This window comes from Syngnathus acus, chromosome 6, assembly GCF_901709675.1.
Source record: "Syngnathus acus chromosome 6, fSynAcu1.2, whole genome shotgun sequence".
Classification (NCBI taxonomy): Eukaryota; Metazoa; Chordata; class Actinopteri; order Syngnathiformes; family Syngnathidae; genus Syngnathus; species Syngnathus acus.
The window spans coordinates 12,030,448-12,053,572 of NC_051092.1; the positions used below are offsets into that span (position 1 = coordinate 12,030,448).

Sequence of the window (23,125 nt, forward strand, 5' to 3'; positions counted from 1 at the left end):
TCAGTAAGCAGCAGAAAATTAGTCACTTGAACAAGGGGGAACTTGGGTGAGAAGTCTCCACCTCCATCCATCCATCCATCCATCCATCCATCCATCCATCCATCCATCCATCCATCCATCCATCCATCCATCCATCCATCCATCCATCCATCCCTCACTTTGATTTTGTAATTATGTAATTTGTAATATGATGGGCACTTAGCCTGTGAGTTCACAGAAGCTATGGAAACCCTGGGTGCGATGTCTGGGGGACATACTAAGGTCATTTCCTATCTCACACTGTCATCACTGGAGGTAGAGATGGCACTCATCAGGCATTAGGATGTTTTCATCCAGGACGCACCCCCATCACCCCCACTATAACCACCTTACTTCTTATCAGGACCAACTGAAAGACAAGCTGTAGTGTAAACACATTTGGGAAGTTGACAGTCCTTAAAGTGCTGTTTTTATTCAATTGTGGCAAAAAAAATATTGTGCCCCACAAATTCTGCCCATAAAATGTGAAATTGTGAGTCCTTATGTTGCTTATTTGTCATTGAGTTATTTTAACTTTCAGCAAGAATTTTGGTGTTCCAGTAAATCTGTGGGGAAATTGTTGTTGCTTTCAAAAATAATTATGTGATGATGGGGAATGGTGTTTTGTAACTTCAATATGACTTTTCAGTTAAGGATTAAGAAGGTCGAAATAAGAAGTTAATGGGGTGGGCGCGAGAGGTAGAGGGAGGGGTGATGATGATGAGGAGGAGGGGGTGGAGGAGCCGAGGAAGAAATACTTGGAGGAGAGGAGACGCATCCTCTGCGCAGTGGTGGAAGCAACATCTTCCAGTGAGCGTCGGACTCCTCTTGTACTTTGAGCTCTTTTCTTTCTCATTGCTGAGTTTTTTGTTTGGTTCATGAAACGTGGATTGTGATGTGGATTTACAAGCTACTGCTGACTCTCTCCGTGCTGTCCTACTCAGGTAAGTTTGACCGTGGGTTGCTTTTTCTTGCCGTGGCGCACGACCAAGTGAAATTATTCAGTGATCCTCCAGCCGAGCTGATAAGAACAATTCCGATGCATTTGTGCAGATAGATTTATTTATTTTTTACCCTGAATCCTTGCTGTAATGGTCCACAAATGCCCCACGTGACTGCTTCACGAGTGTCAATTTGTACCTTGCGCACGTTAAATGCGTCTTCGTAGACGCACAAGAAGGCACTTGCGTGCGCGTTCGTGTTTGCGCGAGCGGGGAACCTAAGTTATGACTCGTCTTGATCGCTCTGTGTCATTGATTTGCATGCGTCATCATTATTATGCGCGTGCGCGCGCGCGTATCCATGCATGTGTTGGTAGAAACCTCGGATTACATGAGTTACTCATTAGTTAAGGTTTAATTAAGGACGAGTCTGTCACAATAAAAAGTTTGATGAGCAAACAACAACTCTTTCATGTTTTAAAAACTTTTTATTGTTGTAATTTATTGTCATCGTATATTTTTTGCCAACATTTTCAACATACTGCTACCAAATTGTTTGTCTTTTGTTTCCTGATTTATGAAAACATTCCAACATGACAAACATCCATGTTGTTGGGCTAAGAATACAATTCAAATAGATTTATGTTCCACAATGCTATTGTATGTGTATATTGCCAAGTTAGTATTTTGCGCAAACCACAGTTTTATTTTTATCAAGTTCATTTTGGTATTTAAGGAGTACTTGAATTTTCCCAATGCACCAAATATGATAAAACGTTCCTCAGTTTTGATGAGGTTCCCTTGATGGTCCCTTGGTTATTGCGTCATTTTAGCTTAATCTGAGCTGCAGGTGGCAGTAATGCTCATTGGCGGTCAAGGGGTCACCGCGGTGGTATTAATCTTCTTTTAACCAGATAAAAAATATATAGTGTTGCCTTGAAATGAGTTTAATTAATTCCATGACCATGATCGTATCCTAAGACTCACATATTGTAAATCACATTCTTCTTTAAAATTAATGAGAAAGCAATGAATCTGTTACATCCCCTTACAAAAACCCACACATTTTTGCCTCTTTGAATGCACGTTTTTTTAATATATAGAAAAAATACACTCAACAATATTGTACTGCATAAAACACACAGTCCAAAAACGTGTGCCACAAATTATATTTATACAAGAAAATGCATGCACAAAAAAACAACTCTACCTAATGCATTGTCCTTCCTATTTCTGATGGGTTTATTGGCAGTTCATGAATGCATTACAGACATTATTGTTCTTCAATGATATTGTTCTTCAACTTAAAGGATACCATTGATTGATGGTTGCTCGATGTTGTGAACTTTGCTGCTGCCATCAGCAGTAGGTGTCCGAAGAACAAGAAAAAAACATCTGCACTCGTATCTTAAGACACCGCTGTATATTATAGGCCCTCAGTGTGTGCGGCAATGACAGATTGAGTAGTGACACACAAGTGAATTTATTTCAACATAAAAACGTAGTCATCAATGGGTATCTGAATACTTGTTTTTCAATATGTGTACTGAAACTGGCTGGTGACTACGACAGGGTGGATCCCTCTTCAGTTTGCGTCCCTGACGTAATGACAAGTTCTTATGAATGAATGAATGAATGAATGAATGAATGAATGAATGAATGAACGAATGAATGAATAGATGAATGGATGATCGATTAATGCATAAACAAACAAACAAACAACTAAATATATGAATAAACAAACAAATAAATAAATAAATAAATAAATAAATAAATAAATAAATGAATGAATGAATGAATGAATGAATGAATGAATGAATGAATGAATGAATAGCCAGATAGTGACTGTACGTCTACACAGCTGTTTATGGTTCATATCCACTCATCTAATATGTGAACCGCTTGTCCTCGTATTGGTTTAAAGCTGTGATCACTCGCTGCATTTCACAAATATAAATCTGGCACGTACACTAAATTGCAATATGCTACAACAGTTGGATGTGTCATCCACGTCCACTTGTGGTTCTACTGTCTCATCATAATAATGTGTCCATGGTCCATTTTGAACACTTGCCGACCAAATATGATGTAAATTTAAGTCGCTTACTATTAAGAACATTTCACTGTATGACCCACATCACTGCAATCTATGACGACAACATTAAACATAAGACAAAATTTCCACGCGCCTGCGGCATCTGTAACTCACTATCAACATTGACCTCAATCGCTCATAGCCACACCCTTCCCATCAAGTTATTCATCCACACCTGTCACCCGCTAATCAACCTTCCTATTCAAACCCCGCTATCTCGTCACTCCCTTGTCAGTCTGTCCCAAGATGCCGCTTGTTCGCTCACTGCTCCCGGTCTGCCTGACTATCATTACCGACCCGGCCTGTGTATTGACTCATCTAGCCCTGTTTGCTACCTGTCCTGACCACTTGTCCGTTGTCCAATGCATATTTTATGCGGTGTCTTTGTATCAGAGGGCCGAAGAAATGCACTGCAGGACTACCAGAGGACTGATGGCGTGCGCCTGGTTGTCACATCCTCAAGCCCCTCCCTTTCGAGCAAAAGCCGGAAGGTCGGCATGGCCAAGTGTGCTCGAACCTGCAGCCGCAACAGAAAATTAACTTTCACCTGCAGGTAATGCCTACAATGAAATGCTGTTGTACTGCTACTGAAAGTGCGGACGTTATGGACAAGCCCTTCAACTTCATAACAAAACGTCAGACTTTTTGTGTCTTTTTGTGCAAGGGTTTGTCAGATTTTTGAATGCATCTTCTCATGATCGGCCAAATTTTTATGTGGCAAAGTCAAACTGGCTTTTGAAGCAGAATTTTCAAAGACTTCAAATTGATTACATTTGAATTTCATGTTTCCTGGCGAGTCATCAAAGTTTCCCACAATGCTTTATCCATAATTGATGACAAAAAGTAATATTTTTAATAGCAATTGGGGAAAAAAAATCCCATTTGAAGTTCCACTGGAAATAGACAAAATGACCATAAAATGGAGTGGCATGGCTTTTTTGTGGGTTTAGTATTCTTCAAACAAACAAGTTTCCTATTGCACCATTCAGAGATTAAACGAGAGTTCTGTAGTTTTATGGAGAGTCACCAAACTGTAATGCACAATCCACCCGTAATGACAACAATTGAAATTAGTCCCAATTTAGCGCCACTTCTGTGTGTACAATACATAATATGGTAGCAATGTAGAAACATAGTTGGGAAAATGTATTCTTATGCACCTGCAGATATGGTCGAATAGACCCTCAATTACCTCTTCATACAAAAAAACGTCTGTTGTTTTGGATGTGGCAGCTTGAGACTTTTTTCTGCATCTATTCATGATAAACATGCCCATCAAATGTCATGGTTCTAAGTGAAAGTAGCTTTGGGGGGCTAAGGAGTTTTGGATTTGTAACCATATCGAAAGTTAATTTTCACATGTCTCCAAGACAGGCCTAAAATAATTTGGCCAGTTCTTAATGATGATAAAAGAACAAAACCATTTCAAGAGGGCCTTGTTTTTCAAATTTTCTCACTCAGGTATTTTTCAAGTTTAGCAGGCTCCTTTTATTAGGGTAATTGAATGGAATGTTGCCTGTATGCTTCACTTTGCCACTTTTTTTTTTTTCCTTCTCACTGTCTCGTTTGTTTATTTGTGTTCAGAGCGTTCCTCTATGATTACCAAAACGGGAAATGCCAGTGGCTGTCTTTTGACCGCAACTCGCCCGTCGCCCAGACGCAACACGACTTGAACGTCCAACTGTATCAAAAGAAAGGTGACGATCCCACATAAAGTTGCTATTGTTGGCTGAAATGGGCAAAAACAACAACAACTCAGAGGTATTTTTAGCCTTGTAAAGACATCTTCCCTTGAGAGGTAAACAAGGGAAGGGCAAGGACCGATGTCGTTGTTTATTGTGTCGCAGCACATTATGCTTCATTTTGTGTTATTACGCGACCTTTTGTGTGAACGATGGAAATTCCTCTCGCCTTACAAACAACTTTAAATGCCCAACACATGTGGAAAGTCTTCATGCAAACACATTTGACTCATCAAAGCAAGATTGTAAATATTCCGATTTCTTTTTTTTTTTTTTCAGACTACGTTCGTGAGTGCATCACGGGTACTGGTGAGAGCTACAGGGGTCGAAGGTCAGCGACAGTTAGTGGGATCCAGTGCCAGGCTTGGATTTCCCCTATTCCTCATGAACACAAGTAAGAACCATTTAATGTAGATTTATATAGTTGTGTTTGTTTTGTCTTGTTAGTGATGCAATTAGTCAGTAGCCGTCGGCCGCGATGCATTCTTGTGTGCACGATATACAGTAAGAGCGTAGGAGCACCCGGGGTGCAGTGCTTCATCAAAAGTGCAAACGTCAGTTTTTGCTGCAGGCTTTCTGTTTACCCAAATATGAGCGTCTGTAAACAGGATTATATCTACATAACAGCATAGGGTGAATGAAGCTGGAGGTACCTCCCCACCGAGTTACATTTCCAGATAAAGCACCATTTTTCTAATCGGATGCCCTGTAAAAATATAACAAGCCCATTAAAGAAGCTTTTAGTCATGCAAGGAGTAAAACATTGTTTCTCCACTGTGCTATGGTGAAAGTCTTTAAAACACAGGTGAGTCATCTAAAGGGATTCTATGCTTGTGTTCAGTATAAGAGCCTAGTTGCAGTGGAGGTAGGTGGTTTGGCCCAAGGGAAAATACCTAAAATAACAAAACCATGTTCAGACGCGTCATCAATTGAGACTGTTGGAGCATTGCATCCAGCGAGCGACTGATAAAAAAACAAAAATTTGCAATTGTTCCTGTTCGGATACAGAGGATAATAATAACTTTCAACTTTGACTTCAGCTTAACGTGGGAGGACGCTGGACACACCTATTATGAAACTAGTATGGCTACTACGGTGTATTTATGGTGTATTTTCTGCTTTGAGACCAGAGATGTAGTGGCCATCGGGAAATTTGGGGAAAATGCATGGATTTTTCTAAACGGCCGTTGTATTTCCAGGATGCTCGAACCACGTGATGCCCCCCTTTGGGCAATTAACTATAATAGCGTGGAGCAATCGACGTTTATATTACGTCGTGGCGTCCAGGCCTCACCAATTTTCTTTTGTAGCTTGACAGCAGCCATACTTGGCGATGTTTTTGCGGGTGACAGGCGCTGTCGGCACCCTGCGTTGATGATTAAGTTTCGTAACGGGATGTCCAACACAGGTGAATATTCACAGTATACCCCTTCATGTGACCACGTATTCTTGCGTCGCTATACGAGGTAATTGTTTCTTTCATGTCGGAACGGTACTAAAACAGTCAAGAAAGATATTTTACTGACCTATCCAGATGGCATTTGGATACGTTTTTCCAAAGAGCCACCAGTTCAGAGATTGTCTTTCAGTCATCACTTGGAAAAACCCTACTTGGCTCACAGTGTGGTTCTCTGGAGGCTCAGGCCATGTGCGGTCCTGATGGAGAATATATGAGTCAGAGTTATCATTGGCGATTGTTTACATTTCTCCCTGCTATGGCCTCATGGAACACTTAGATTGTTTTTAGTGGTAGGAAGTAACCAATTACAAATACTGCACTTTGGTGCTGCGCTAAAATAGATTTTTATTAGGTATCTGTGCTTTTTACTGTTTTTGTTTTTTGTGTATTAAGCAATTTGAACCAACTGAAGTTGTGTATGTTACATAGTTTTATGCTCGTGTCCAGGCTAGATAGATGGATGGTGTTGGTGCTTTATGGTCCTTTCTGGTTTAAGTGTGACTGTTTGCCACCTCTGATTCTTCGACATGTGATGCACTCTCATTAAGTCACGGCGATGACTCTGCATCAATTCCGCTCACACCGGGAGGACACTGACCGCTCGGGACAACAATCCCTGTGGTCATGAGTGTATTTGTTTTTCTTTACCCAAAAACCGCTCTCCACACGCTACCTGCAAAAAGCTTGCAGATGGTCTCTGCACATGTGGCGCGCGTTTGCGTAACGGCTGCTCTGCTCCCAACAGATTCACGTCCAGCCGCTTCAACAAGAAGGACCTAAGGGAGAACTACTGTCGAAACCCGGACAACTCCACTGATGGACCGTGGTGCTTTACCACCGACCCGCGCCGCAGACACCAGGAGTGTGGAATACCGCAATGCTCTCAGGGTAGGCCACATGCACAAACACATGTTTAGGAGTGGATAGGGTGATGTCAAGCACAATTGAAAAAGAGTTTGGGTTCGAAGTACCTAATTTGAAACCCCAATCCTGGCCCTCGTTTGAAACTAATCCTGGTTTAATATGGGAAGCAAGTTTTCAAATGCTCATTTTATCCTGTAGCCTGGCCTTAAAATCTTTATTTGGAACCCTGGCTGAAACCCCTCATTTAAAATTATAACCCCCGTCTTGAGACCTTACTTTTAATCTTGGTTTTGAAATATTATTGAAATGCTTACACTTTGTTGTAACTCTAATCCAAACTTGAAACCCTCATTTGAAACACCCATGATACCTTAACAAGGCTTGAAACTCACACTTCAAACACTACTTTGCTCTAACCATAACTTTATATATAATACTTAACCTTGTATGAAACTTGAAACCCTAATTCGAAGCCCTATCTCTGTTTTGAAACCCTACTTTGAGGGCAACCATAACTACTATGGGCGGCGATGAAAACAAGTTTGACACCCTTGTTTAATAGGAAACATGCTCGCCTCAAAGAGCGCACAGCTCGCTTGTGAAAGTATCGCACGCACGCAGTTCATTGTGTAAAATCACGCTCTGCCGCAGACATCTGCACACGCCGTGTTGTTGACAGTAGACAGCATGTAGCAGTCGGTGTGCAACAAATGGGGGCTTTTCCTGCATGAAAGGAATCGGCACCTTCATGCTTAGAAGTGTGTGTGTGTGTTGCAGTCAAATCTACGCCATAGAAACAGAGGTGTTTTATTAAAAAAAAAAAAAGGTTGCGCAACCTAGAAAATACCGTAATGATCTAATATATATGCAATTAAATGTTATTTCGTTTTCCTAGAGGCCATAAATCGAAAAGTCTTTGTGCTCAAGAGTCACATTTGAATTTTAAGACAGACAGATGGGCCATTAGATGAGGTAAATGAGGTTAAAATTGATGGAAAATGATTAAATAAAACACTTCATTTTAGTGATGAATTAACCGTTTTTCATTTTGTTTCAATTAGTTCTCTAAAGAGTGTTGATTTTATTGTACGCGTACGTGTCACGCTTGTATAGTGGAGTGCATACATTGTAACGGGGAGGACTACAGAGGACCCATGGACCACACGGAGAGTGGAAAGGAATGCCAACGCTGGGATCTGGAGGAGCCACACAAGCATCTGTACCAACCTGACAGGTGACACACACACTAACACCGTTAATTAGGTTACATGACAACATTGACTGCTCCTACTTCAGCTTGGTGGGAGCGTCAGATTATCTGAAAGTCTCCAAAGAAAGAGTTTTGCTAAAGTGCTCTGTAAAGTCACTTGATGCTTTGTTGAATTAAGCCAGTTTGCTTTGTACACCTGGGAACTGTTTCAATTTGTGAGTACAAATGCCTGCCACGTCTCCTTTTAGAGTCATGTCACGTGCATGTGCTGCACTCGGCTCAGTGTACTTACATCTCCCAGTTGGGACTCGCGTTGTGTTTTTAGCAGTGATTTGCTGGGAAAACTTTTCATTCTGATTAATTGCTCTAACTTCCCGGTAAACCCAGTTCAGATTCTGAAGCGTAACGTTTTTCAGAAGGGAGTTCTTAAATTGTACTTCCTGATTTTGTGTCATGTTTGTGGAGGCAGGAGGAATACGTGAGTAACATCCAGACAGGAGACTAGACGGCAAAACAAATAAAATCATAGTGTTTGCGTAACCTTGGTTATTCCTTCAGTGGACTGATGAAGTTAGCAACGGGTCTTGCAATCGGTTGCTAGATTAATTGATTGATTAAAAAGCGGTCCTGGAAGGAAGCACAATGCAAGTTTCATGGAAACACTTCCATGGAAATAAGACATTTGATATGAGTGCTTTCTCTCCCTTTTAGTTTTTCAATCATTCTTTGACACAGTGTTTTCTATCAAGTCCAATGATGTCATGCCTTTAGTGACAAATGTTTCGCATTAGGTATCCTGACAAGGGCCTTGATGATAACTACTGCAGGAATCCAGACGGACGCCAGAGGCCCTGGTGCTTCACCACCGACCCAAACACAAGCTGGGAGTACTGCGCTATCAAAATTTGTGGTAATATAATAATTTTTATTTATTTTATTGATTACAGTGTGAGATTTGCACTGCTGCTGTTATATGGTCTCCCCCATGTGGTACTACAAAAAAGAAAATCACCAAATTAAATGTTCAAACGGTGCATAATGTTACAATGGCATGCATTTTTTTTTTTAATACGCGTGTGCATCCTGGTAAAAATGTATATATGCATTCTAGGGGTCATAGCTCATTTGACTGGAGAGTTAGTTTCAACAATTGACATTGAATTGGGTGGATGGGTCTTCCATAACAGAAAATAGGAAAGTGGGCATTTTGGCTTGAAGCAGCCATTTTGGCCATACCTCAGGGTTTACCCTTGGATCAACTCCCACTCAGAATTCTGGAATTTGCCATAATGAGCCCTGATTGGAAATAGTTACCCTAGACAGATGGGTAAGGGTATATTGTGATTCTTTTTTTTTTTTTTTTTTTTATATACTTCTGCCATCTAATGTGGAATATGGCATCAAAGTATGATGCTCATTTTGAGGATTCAACATCACAGAGGGAATGCTAAGGCCTCTTAATCATTTTGCCTCTTACTGCTCCATTTGTGATCTCATTGCGAGATGATAAAACACAATTATGGGAGCAAAAATATCAAAGCGAGACTGTCGTGGTGGAACGTGGTGGAAATATCAACTTGCCAAGCATCGCAGTGAAGATCCTTTCAGCTGGTGATGTTCCTCCAAAAGTCAACAAATAAGTCAAATGCACACACTTGGAGGTAAAATAAGCTTATAGTATTCATGAAAAAGTGAAAAAAATTCTATTATAACAAAATCATTCAGAAAGAACCACTTGATTTGTTTTAGTGGGCCACAAATGATGTGGTAGACTTGATCGGAACCCTCGGCCTCATTTTTCACCCATGCTGATGTGTTCAAAAGTGACCCGTTAAACAGCGATGAGTCCTTTTGTGAACTCAGTGTAGTGGTGCGCAGTCATCCGCCTTCTTGGCACCGTGTTTACTAGGATGGCACTCGTCCATGCAAAGTAACTAGTGGTTCAGTGTCCCTGGCCTCCCCCTTTTTCTACCCCCTCATGTTTTTCCTGCCTTTAAAAAAAAAAAATCATCACCCGCCTCCTCGCTGTCTGTGATATGGAGGTTTGTTGTAAACGGAGCGAGTTTACGACCCAGTGAGTCTTAATGAAAACAAGGCAGCGAGAGTGAAGGAGCACAGTGTTCTTTTCTCTGTCAACATTTGAAATATATATATACATTTTTTTTTAAAATATAAAAGTTGCTTCGAATTCATTTTAAGGGCCAATAAAAACAACTAAATTAATTGGGGATTTATACCAACATGGGCTCATTATATGGAGTTCACATTTTAACCTAAAAATGGCAGTACAGTTTAGTATGTCAAAAGCCATAGACAGAGTGCTGTGTATTGTAGTGTACGTGTCTTGGCTAGCTGGGCTATTATAATATAACAGAGATGAGCTTATTCCCCCGGTAAGCTGCAGTAATATTAATCATTCTTCCCAAAGGATAAAGAATCTATGCCTCTGATCTGTCTGTGAGTTGCTCAATAGTTTGTGCTCATTGTGCTTAGGGACGGCAGAACACATGGAAATATGTCACATTCTCATCACACCTCAACATAAAAACGAATGCAAAATTTATGGAGCGTAAACTCGATTTTGCTGATCTTAACAGACAAGAATGTGAATCTCCTGTGATGGGGGAAATCCACCGATAAACTGCAGCTTTGTTTAAGTCGCACGGGTGAAAAGTGGAGGAAAATTCATAGTTCCTGGACCCTAAACAATTGTGAATTTCTGGGATTTGATGTTGATGCAGGTGCAGAATAGCAATAGGTGTTTGGGGTTTTCCGGGTGGGCCTATTTTGGTGAATCGTGGACTCATTTCATAATTTGTCTGCACACTTTGCCGCACCCTGGGAACATTCTCTCCTCTTTAATTCTCACGCTCTCCCCCATCTTATCTCTCATCTCGACTTTTGTCAGATAACCTTTATTGCGACGCGTATCATTGCTTCTCTGTGCAAATTGCAATACAATTAGTCACGCAAATTCCTTTTTTATGATCTATATCTCTTAAGTGTCCAACATGGAAAAATACGTTTTTTAATTTGTATCATTTGTTGGACTGTTTTCTTGCGGCACGGTCACATTCACAGTTTCCTCCCACATTACAAAAACATGACCACATATATATAGATATATAGATATATATAGAGAGAGAGACTGCTAAGATACAAAGTATGATTACTGAAGGCCATAGTGTTTTGCCTCTGCAGAATCGCCTCTAAAAAGAACTGTGGTGGAAACCAGTGAGTGCTACCAGGACAAAGGAGAAGCTTATAGGGGGACGGTGGACATGACCCCCACTGGGCTCACCTGCCAACGCTGGGACTCGCAGTACCCCCACAACCACTCTTTCATTCCGCAGGCGTACACTTGCAAGTGAGTCTCTTTGTCCGTCCGTTTGTTCGTCCATCCATCCATCCTTCCCTCACTCCTTCACTCACTCCTTCACTCACTCCTTCACTCACTCCTTCACTCACTCCTTCACTCACTCCTTCACTCACTCCTTCACTCACTCACTCACTCACTCACTCAGTGCCAATGATAGTCTCAAAAGTCTACATACCCATGCTCAAAAGGCAGATCTTTGTGATATAAAAAAGGAGACCACAATAAATCTTTTCCACCATTAATGTGATTAAACAAATGCAACCCAGTTTTTTTGAGAGGAGAAGTAAAAATAAACAACTGAGATGATGTGGTCGCACAAGTGTGCACGCTCTCTTATTAGTGGGAATGTGGCTGTGTTCGGAATTAACCAACCACATGGAAATTCATGCTGCATGAAATAACAAAACTGCCACAGTAATTTCTGGCGAGTACTGGCTGATTAGCACATGTGACAATCCCATCTTCATGGCTGGGCTATGGGTTAGGATGGTAAGACGGTAGCCCTAATTGGGTGTTCACATGCGCAACCATATCTACAAGCTATGGGCCACATTAATGTAGGAAAACATTCTCAAATGACTTTTCTTGGTAAACCTTCCCTTTATTTATGTCATCACAAAAATCTGGCACTAGAACAGGGGTGAGCAGACTCTTATTCTCTGTACATTTCTTTTTGCTTTCCAGGGATTTGAGAGAAAACTATTGCCGGAATCCAGATGGCCAAGAATTCCCATGGTGCTTCACAACGGACCCGAGAGTGCGCACCATGTTCTGCACCAACATCCCTCAATGCGGCTCCCAAAACAAGCCTGGTGAGAGACTGGCTTTGCTCTCTAAAATAGCAGCGGCTGGATTCCTTTTCTCACAATAAGAGTTGTGCTTTGCCCAACTCAAAGTGCAAATCACACGCACACGATTGGAGATGTATTTTCACCATGTCCCTGTGGGCAGCTATAGGAGTGTGGGAAGGCCTCGCCACCACGTCTCACATAAACAAAGGCTGATGGTGTAAATGGATTAAAGCTGTCTGGTATGATTCTTGTGGATATAAAGTGCGTGTGGTGCTATACGCCCAGAATATATTCCCGTGAGATCTTCCAGATACAGAAACTACTATAGATATTCCAATTTTGTTGTGTACTAAAGTGACAATGAAGGTTACTTTGAAGGTAGTTTGTGGTAGGATCTGCATTACAGAGTAATCAAGATTTTATGTCATAAGAAGTGAGAGGCAAACCATTGGGAACACCTCTCATTTTTAATGCCTCACTTTCCTGGTGCATGTTGCATTTGTGTCAATGAGACATATAATTATTCAAAAATAACAAGACACAAACGAAAAAGAGTTCTCTTTTTCATTTCTTGGATTCAGCTTTAACAAGGTTCACAAAACCTCTTACATAAATGCAACGAGACCATCTAGCAACATGAATTATTTTAATGCAGACTCTTGATTTCCATTCCACCGTTTTGAACAGAAATGCAATATTTCGAAGTAAATTCACATTTATATAACCATATTTTAGGCTCGCTGAGCTTCATCCTCTTTCTTTTGTCGTTTAATTCAGATTGCTATGAAGGCTTCGGAGAGAAATATCGAGGGGAACGGTCAAGGACGAGATCCAATCTGCCTTGCTCTCCCTGGGAGGAGCACAGCAACAGGTCAGCTTACTGCATTCAACCCAAAAATCCATTTATACAAATCCTTTCACCATTTTGTCACATACCTCTTGGTAGCAAGACACAGACTGTACCATTAATGTCATATGACAGAGGATGAGCATTTGAGAAAACATTTAAAATGCTTAAATGTTGATTTGAGCCTTCTTCTATTGCACCAGTTTGAATGTGTGAAGTGTTCACAAGAAAAAAAAAATCTTATGTAAAGAAAACTGCTTTGAAGCAAGACACTGATGATAATGGAAGTCTGGTTCCGAGTCTGTCCCCTGAGAAATATCTGCTAGTAATTCTCTTTAAAACTATTTTTGGACACTCCATTTGACCTCCTTTCTAACACATTCAGCTGGATTCATTTTCCTGTATTTATTTTTTCCATTATAAACGTAAGACTTTTGGACATCTGGCAGTGCAACTTCAAACACAGCGTATTTTTGCCAGTTTTTCTTTTGTAAGCAATAGTCGTTCCCTTTCTGAAACTCGTTAGTACCCTGCCGCTTATTGTTTACAAACACAATGATAAGCTCCATAGCGCTTGCATCGTTGCTTTACATAGACATCAGCAGCCAGTCTAGGAGATCATCAAAAAGGGCAGCGACCCAGGAAAAAAAAGCACACAAATCCTGGCTTCAACAAAATTAGTTGGCCCTCAGTCTTTCTTCATTGTGAGCAATTTAAGCTTCCAACTTTTGTGGTGAACAGTTTGGCAGGGTATCTACAGAAACTTACCAAGACTTAAATTTGATTTTCCAAAAATAAAGGCCTCAGTTGCAATGAAAAATGACACTTCTTCAACATCAAATCCGTAATGCCGAGGTCTTAAATTGCCATGGATCCTTTAATCAACATTGCTATTTTTCTCTTGGAAAAACTAAAGAATTTGATGAATTTATAGTTCTGGATAAAAAAAAAAAAAGAATTCCATGATTGCATCATTGAACTGGACTTTGTCCCAGCTGACTTTGAGGCGAGATGTACACCAAGAACTGATCACGGAGCACATAAAGACAAAAATAAATAAATAAAAATCCAAGCAACCTTAAAAACTGTTTTGGTTTAGGGGACGGAACATCTGTTCCAGCCTGTCCCAGTGCACAAAACAAGGTCAATGCTCAGAGGAGTTTGGTGTGGAAGAACACATTTTGGATGAGCTACAACATGCACAGTCCAACATATTGTCAAAAAACGTTCCAGATGAGTGGACTGAGCTACAACCAACTCTAATGGTCTGATTTACAAAGATCCCAAATTGAGGTCACTAAATTACGATTTTGGGAGATGCCCGCACATGTAAAATGAATTTAAGTGATGGAATTGAAAGTGCTAGTGGGAGAGGCACTTCATCTTAATGGCGATTGCATTGATGAATTGGAGGAAAGCAACCACATGAAAGCCATGTTTTGTTGGATTTAATTAACCTCAAACTCATGGAGCCAGTTGCACTTGGTATGTACCAATCCTGTGTACACAAGCTTTGAAAAATGGGATGGTGCACCCAAAAACTGCTCTGGGAAAACCCGGCACAAATTTTGACATAAGGCCTACCCTGAAATGACCCAGATGGACGGAAATGCAGAGTGGTAAGGAGTTATCATTCATTGGTAATATGGTAATATGGCCAAAACTGTATTACTGACTAGAAAATATTCTGCAAAAATATTTTTGTTGCGTTTTGAAAATGTTCACATGAGCAGAAGAGATTAATTTTCCATCTCACCTCTCATAATCTGCTTCCTTTCAGAAAAAAGTAAAAAAATAATTTATTTTGAATTAATTCAACCAATGAGGTTGATGCAGTGCTGGGTGCACTCTGTTAATGATCAGGTTCCTCGTCGTTTTGCATGAGCAATTAAGTTTTTGCCTTTTGTAATTCAGATCCTTCAGCCATTTTCACAACCATTAAGTGTAACCAGCTGAGTGTCCCAATACTTGAGTCCGTAGAGCAGAAAGTGTTTCTTACACATTCTCCATGCAGTAAATATTCATTTTACTATAATACCCCCTTCATAGCTTCTCAACACCTTTGGAGACACTTCCCCTAGCGATGACCTAAGTATAAATCCTGATAGGGGCAATCCGCCTCACTCCTCACCTCTGACCTTGAGTCCCTCCTCCAGGCAGCACCTCAAAGTCATTCCGATGCACTCCCTGGCTCCCGCCCAGAGGGGTTCAGAGGTCAAGGTTTAGGGAGTCACCCAGAGAATTGGCTGCTAAGCTCATACTTTGAGATACGTGATAAGAGCTCATTTGTCAAAACTTACTGTGGTGTTCCTGTATGGACGAGCGTGGAGGAATTTTAGTGAGGCAGAATCATGTGTCAAAGAGTGTAGGTGGCTGTTTATGTGAGTAATTTCTCTGTGCATCACCTCCTTATCTTGTCCCGCAGGACAGAGAGCCTACACAGCTGTGTACTTCCACTGGCCAGATCCTATCTGCATGCATTTGTTCAGCTTTTATAGGAACTCAATCGCCAGGAAATCTGTTTTTATTACATATCTTCTTTTAGAGCCTGAGCAAAAGGGTGCAAAGGTTGTCTTGACATTCTTTTAATTATGTGTCATTATTTTCAGGCCAGGCGGAGGGCTTTTTTTGTTTTTGAATACGTTTTTACTTTTTTAAATTTTACAAGCGTATTTGAGAATTCAGCCTTTTTAAATCGTTTCCCTTGGAAACATGAACATTGATAGATCCGTTGAGTATGGGTAGATTCACAGAAAATATTGTAACAGAGCAATGTCTGGAAGCACTTTTCTGTTTCGGTTATTTCATGGTCGCTTTATTTAATTGGAGAGGTCCTTCAAAAACTAAACTTGTTCAAAAAAAAGTTTTATTGCAGTGTCGAAGTTTGATGACTCACCAATAAACATTTAACTCTAATAACTCCACAAGGTCGGAACTAAACAAAAAAATTCACCTAGCAACCTGACAGTTGGTAGGCATATCCATCATGAATAGAACTGCAAAAAAGTCTCAATGAACCATGCCCGAAAAGACAAATGAAATTTGCCAAGTAGATTGTGGTAATTATTTTGTCGCCATTTCCGTGGGACTTTCAAAAAATGTATACCAAATGTGAAAAATTAATTAAATGTGTTTAGTTTTTGAGCTCACTATTGATTTGTTATAGAGACCTTTGGTGTTTTATAGTGGCCAGAGGGGAATGACAGTCGCAGGCCTTGAGAAAAACCTCTGCAGAAACCCTGATAATGACAAACACGGACCGTGGTGTTACACCAACAATTCTGCCATTCGTTGGGACTACTGCAACGTGAAACCATGTAAGTGTGCACTTGAGAACAACGGGCTCCTTTAACAAATTGGTGGTAATTGTTTCCTAAAAGCTACCATATTAGCACATATTTTAAAAAAGCTTAGTCCACCATTGAGTGGTTCTTTTGAATGATACTGTTTGTGTTAAAAATCTACCTATGGTCTGTTTTCCTATTACTAATAATGAATAACCCACAATAGAGGTGACATTAGCTAAGTGTGGTAACAATGTCAAGGAAGTAGGATTCATTGTTTGCTTGGGTGGGAAATTGTTTTTGGTAGAAAGTAACGCGACTTGTCATGGCCGGTGTATGTACAGACACAGAATATAAACTAGTGATACAATTTTGCTGTTGAGTGGAAAATTCACACAGCCATTGTATGATCCTGTTCGCCACACATGACAAATTGAGGGTCCCTGTTGGCTGTGACATTTGGCCCACAGTAAATGCAACCTTCTTGTGCATCCCTTCCTCTCCTATTGGTATCGGTTAATCCTGGCTGACCCCATTTTTTTGTCTCCTGTGCTCTGTCCAGGTGATGCGTCCCAGAACACCATTCCAGTAGGTGAGTGTCTAAGGCAGATCATCAATCTGCCTTTGCCTGATTCAGAGTTAATGACAAACAAGAAAAAATAGTCATCCATTTCATGTGCACTTGTTGCAGTTTGCAATATGAAAATGTGTGTGTTTGTAAGTACATGTAAAGATTAAATATTAAAGTCCCAATGATCGTCACACACACACCTGGGTGTGGTGAAATTTGTCCTCTGCATTTAACCCATCCCCGTGTGATTTTAATCCATCCCCTGGGGGAGAGGGGAGCAGTGAGCAGCAGTGGTGCTGCGCTCGGGAATCAGTTGGTAATCTAACCCCCCAATTCCAACCCTTAATGCTGAGTGCCAAGCAGGGAGGCAATGGGTCCCATTTTTATAGTCTTTGGTATGACCCGGCCGGGGTTTGAACCCACAACCTTCCAGTCTCAGGGAGGACACTCTACCACTAGGCTACTGAGCTTTTAAAAGTCATTTCCGACGAGGATGGGATTCGAACCCACGCGTGCAGAGCACAATGGATTAGCAGTCCATCGCCTTAACCACTCGGCCACCTCGTCAGATGTAGGTGGGTTAATTAGAAGTAGGGTAACATTTAACCTGTTTGTGGACCCCAGCTATTTGCGTGGTACAAGGAAATCCATTAACAATCAGCACTCGCTATAATTTCCATGTTTGCATCTTTTTGTCATCCTCCAAGAAAAATGACTACAGTTACAGAAGTTGACAGTCACTTACAGTAGTTGTGAAAGTCTTCTTCGATTGTGTCTTCATGATATCATTGTACTGCCCCCCCCCCGAGATAAATCTCATTCACTGGGAGTTAGGAAAGTAGCATCATTTAATTCTGAACATATTTCATTATTTTTTACCAAGTTCTTAGTTTAGTGCGATATTTGTCATTTATTCATTTTTAATGTTAACCCCAGCCTTGAATAGCCCTGCCGGTAATTGCATTGAAATGTAAGGTCCGCCTGTATTTCTTTTTGCACGCGTGCACAGGTGAACTGTCCTCCGTGGGGTGTTTCATCCATAAGAGGGCCCGAATCGTCGGCGGAGGTCCGTTGCACGTGTCAGCCGGCAGCTGGATGGTCAGCATACAAAAAGGGTACGGCCGACTCTTTAATAATCCACACATTTTTCCACACTCCTGAAGGGCACGCAGCTCTCTGGGAACTTATTAAACACCATCATTAATATTCCATGCAACTGCTTTGAAAACATCATTTGATGCAATTGTAAATATCACAGGCATTAATCTGCCGGATATGCTTTGATCAATCTAATTGATTTAATTGATTTCTTTGGGGATTCTTTTGCAGATCGACGCACTGGTGTGGGGGTTCGCTGGTACGAGAGGAGTGGGTACTCACAGACAGACAGTGCTTCTCTTCGTGGTACCTTTGTAACTTCAGTTTTTGTTTTTATGTTGGTGTTTTGCCAATCTAACTCTTCCATTGTACCTCAGCGTTCCTGATCTGAACGAGTATCGGGTATGGCTGGGGGTGACCAATATCGCAGACCCAGCTGATTGGGCCACGAAACAAGAAGTGCGCATAGCACAGGTGATATGCGGTCCCGAAGGTTCCAGTTTGGCCCTGCTAAGACTCTCAAAGTGAGTGACACTCGCCGCAAGTTAGAGATCATATATAGGGGTGCACTAAACGCTGACTGTGCGTACTTTATTTTGTTGCAGGCCTGCACGCCCCGCTGACAACGTGCACATCATTCAGCTGCCAGTGGACGGCTGCTCCATTCCTGAAGGAACACTTTGTAAAATGTACGGATGGGGAGAGACCAAAGGTATTTCTACATTATGTATCCATTTACAATTTTTAACTTACTTTACTTTATTATTTTTGTTTAACATAAAACAAAAAATAAATAAAATTATATCACTTTGTTACTTTGGCAGGTCAACTTTTCAAATTTGTGCTTTTGACTTCCTCAGGTACAGGCTATGACGACATCCTGAAGGCAGTCAACCTTCCCATCGTGAGCAACGAACGGTGCGGAGAGCTGCACCGGGGAAGCCTGCACATCACCAACAGCAAAATCTGCGCGGGAGGTCGCAGGAACGAGGGAGTGTGTGAGGTAAAGCCCCCGTTCATACCCGCTCGGTTGTCTGAGATACAATAATTGTTCCCCGTGTGCATCGAAGCAAATCTTCTCGCTCTCGGTTCCTCGCTTTGCTTTCACAGATCTAAATCTTGAGCAAATGTTTGGACTTAATGCTGGGAGTTTCAAATAAAGTGGAGCAGCTCTTCATTGCACTACATTTCATCAGCAACCCAAAGCCCTCAGCTTTTGTGGTTTCGTGTGTTTTTGGAGATTTCTGCTACATTTCTAGCAACCACGAAAACACATTTCGCTTGCTTTCAATACGAGAAAAATAAACTTTGATATTTGGCATTTTATTATGTCCGTGCAGTGGGAGAAAATCAAGAACACTGCGCAAGTCAGAAAAGAGCCTCGCGAGTTAACCTTTCAATCAAGACCCAAGTTCCCGTCACAAATATCAAGTGGCATCAAGTCTATCATAAAATGCACAACAATGAAATAATCTTCAATTAGATGGCAAAAGGTCCAAGGGCAAGATCATCATCATCTCAGTGTTTATACTTTTTGAAACATACTATTAATTTGCTGCAAGATTTTTGTAAAATCTCAAATGTTTGCCTTTGCTCACTAAAGCTCAGGAAACGCATTGATTGAATTCATCCACCCCCACAGAGGGATTACGGCGGCCCTTTGGTGTGTCAGGATGGTGAGATCAAGGTCGTGATCGGCGTGAGCGTCCACGGCCGAGGCTGCGCTCGCGCCAATCGGCCCGCCATTTTCATCAACGTGCCCTTCTACACACAGTGGATCTACAAAGTCTTTAGGCATTACCCTGAGCCGGAGCTCAGTGCCGAATAACCCGGCCAGGTGGTTACGCCGGAAACTACTCAGGAGGACTCCTCGGCTTGTAAGTTGTACGCAGATGAGAGGAATGCTTAATAGTGGAGAGGAAATCTAATGGAAGATTTGAACACGCCAGGAACAGATGTCACACTCGCTCTGACAGTAAATGATGGTAATTAACAGGAAAAAATAGTCCATCTGCGATTCAGGTGTTTAGTAGGAAATAAAAACAGCTAATAGCAATGAGATGGCAGCATAAAATGTCCTACTCTGTTTTAAATTCTAAATGGAAATTAGAAAGAAACGATATGCTCCCCTTCTGCTGGTTATGAAGGGGCACTGCCCCTTGTGCATCGTCCACACTGGTACTGTAGTGAACACGATAAAGGTGTGTTAAATGTGTGAATACTTTGGATTCCTGGCATTACTTGAAACCTCTAAACACCAAAGCGTGGTGGCTCCACGACCCCTCCCTCCCCCCACCAAGTGCATTTGGCGGCCAGGATCGGCCAGCCATGCTAGTACTTTTGTGTACATAGTATTTAATGAGTGTGTTTGTGGCACTCCATGTTGGGTCTTACAGACCTATGGCGGAAAAAAAAAATGAATTTCCAAGAAAATAATCAGCTATTCATTCACATCATGGTGTGTGTATATACACCGTAATTTCTGAACTATAAGCCTCACCTGATTATATACCTAATCAAAGCCACTGACTTATGTCTATGTACTTGTATAAATATTGTACAGTATAATAAGTATTAAGTTTGTTCCTTGTTTTCTGCTCTGTTTTGACAGTTTAACTTGTATGAGCTTTAAAATATTTTTTCTGAGGTTATTAGATTATGTTTTGCAATTGGGGTTGAGCACATCCAAATGTTTTAGTGCAGGGTTCCTTAAATTTGGGTTTGCAAAACAAATATCCACTTATCCTTTAAAATATTGATTTAATGTAGGTCAGGGATATTTAACTCCAGTCCTCGAGGGTCAGTTTCCTACGTGTTTTAGATGGGGCCCTCCTCTAACACGCCTGATTGAAATGATGAGCTCATTGGAAAGCTCCGTAGAAGCTTGATAATGAGCCTTCAATGCTCTACAGAGAAACCCATTTTTCTTTGAAAAATAACTGTTAATGAGAGGAATTACATTTTTTGGGGTTCATTTTTTTTCTGAAATGCTGGAACATCATGACTTATTTATAATTATTGTATTATGAACATTATGGGAATCATGATCGTTTAACCCCAGGTTCCATCCCAGTGTCAGATGTTGCTTGACTTCCCACAGCGGACATAATGTCATCCAATTAAATTTGGAATTGTTCCTTATGCCCATCCCGACTTGCAAACGTGTCCCCGTGTATTTGTGCCCTCTACATACTGTGCAGTATTTTTCTCTCTCTGTATAACCCATCCACAAAAATCAACCCTTCCCCCACCCAGTATATTTAATGTGTAATCCCTTTTTTGTGTTATGTGAGGTATTCTATCATGCGTCCCACTTAATAAATCTCTGTCATCTAATTCCCTGCAATGACTTTTGAGTGACAACTGAAAGTGGAGGCTGTCATATGCTCTTCCTGCTGTAGATGGCGCCATAGTAGCACAGCGTTTCTTCTGAAAGTCACATCCATTATTGTTATAAATGTTTTGGCCTTCATAAACTTTTTACTCAAATAATTATGTTATTAGGTCTTGAAAAATTAGATGCGACCTGACTTGACATACCATCTTCACTTCGTGTGTGTGCGAGGGGCAGACTAAATGTCAAAATCAATTGATGCTGTATTAAATAAATATTGCAGCTGGCAACAAAACACATTTGAATTTGACAGAGTGCACAGACACACATTGTTGTGTGTGCGTGTGTGCGTGCACGGATACTTTAGGGGTCCCAAGGGTGGGAGGAAGTGTGGCATGCTTCTGCAGGTCAGCTGGAATGGATGGAGGGGGAACACATGCAGTCATAAAAAGAAGATAGCCAGAAGGACACACACACACACACGAGTGCACTCGCACACACACAAACCTCACTTCACTCAGTGCACCATGAGATCTACGGTGAGCATGAGTCCAAATGATCCAGAGAACATGGCGGGTGTCAGTGCTGCTCATGTCGGTATGAAAGCACTTGAGAATCTCCTCTGACGCACACTGCAGAAATGTGTGTGTGTCTGCGTGCATGCGCGCGTGTGTATCAGTGAATGGAAGAATTACACAGCAGACCAAAGAAATGCTCAGTTCCGCATGAACTCCAAAGCCTCTAACCTCCTTCTCTATGCCTTATTATGACATACATACATAGTGGTTTAAAAAATTGAAAATAAAGTTCATATGCTCGAGTTGGCTTTTCCTTAAGTTTTTTCCCACTTTGCTTTTGTTGCCACATTAATAAATTATGATTACTGAGTTATGGTTATACGTATTTACTCAGCTATAGGTACAACAGCTTACTAGTTACATGTATTTAGTTATCGTTACGCTCGTTACATTTAGTTACGGTTAGTTGCCAGGCAGAGGCGTAGCCAGGAATTTTTCCAGTAGGGGCGCACACCCACAGGAAAAAAAATCGAACATCACCCACGCCGTTCGCTGATCGCTAAAACAACGTCCGGGAGGCAAACGGTGAATGGATAACATCGCGCACATAGAATAGCGCAAGCACATTCGCGCAAGACCGAAAGAAAAAAACGGCATGAAAATGAAGAATCGAAAAAGCTCGATTTCTTTTTTTTTTTTTTTTTTTTTCAACCGGGGCGCAGGGAGTCCTAACCGGGGCGCCGCCCCGGCTCGCCCCGGCTTGGCTACGCCTCTGTTGCCAGGTGTGTACAATACTGGCTCCCTTTTACCTTGAGTTTAAATGTGATTTGTTAATTATGAACATAGCCACATCGGCTCATAATACACGTTTGCACACTTGTGCAAACACATTGCTTCAATTTTCATGTCTTTAATTAACCAACCAAATATAATTCCTGTCCAATTTTTTGTATTTCTATTTTTTGTAGCTACAC

At 41.2% G+C, this 23,125-nt stretch overlaps 1 protein-coding gene and 1 non-coding gene across 2 annotated transcripts; one reads left to right on the plus strand and one right to left on the minus strand.

Moving 5' to 3' along the window:
- The first annotated feature begins 778 nt into the window (after window positions 1-778).
- LOC119124710 (hepatocyte growth factor) lies at window positions 779-21,635 on the plus strand. The gene is made up of 18 exons (XM_037254926.1): window positions 779-962; window positions 3,448-3,607; window positions 4,639-4,751; window positions 5,076-5,190; window positions 7,001-7,143; window positions 8,233-8,353; window positions 9,121-9,239; window positions 11,531-11,696; window positions 12,393-12,520; window positions 13,277-13,370; window positions 16,533-16,663; window positions 17,193-17,222; window positions 18,211-18,316; window positions 18,531-18,605; window positions 18,677-18,823; window positions 18,905-19,011; window positions 19,160-19,302; window positions 19,942-21,635. Exons 1-18 carry the CDS (start codon window positions 914-916, stop codon window positions 20,125-20,127), a joined length of 2,133 nt encoding a protein of 710 aa, XP_037110821.1. The 5' UTR covers window positions 779-913; the 3' UTR covers window positions 20,128-21,635.
- On the minus strand, window positions 17,687-17,768 carry trnas-gcu. The gene has a single exon. It is a non-coding gene; the product is annotated as a tRNA-Ser (tRNA).
- Window positions 21,636-23,125: the final 1,490 nt, after the last annotated feature.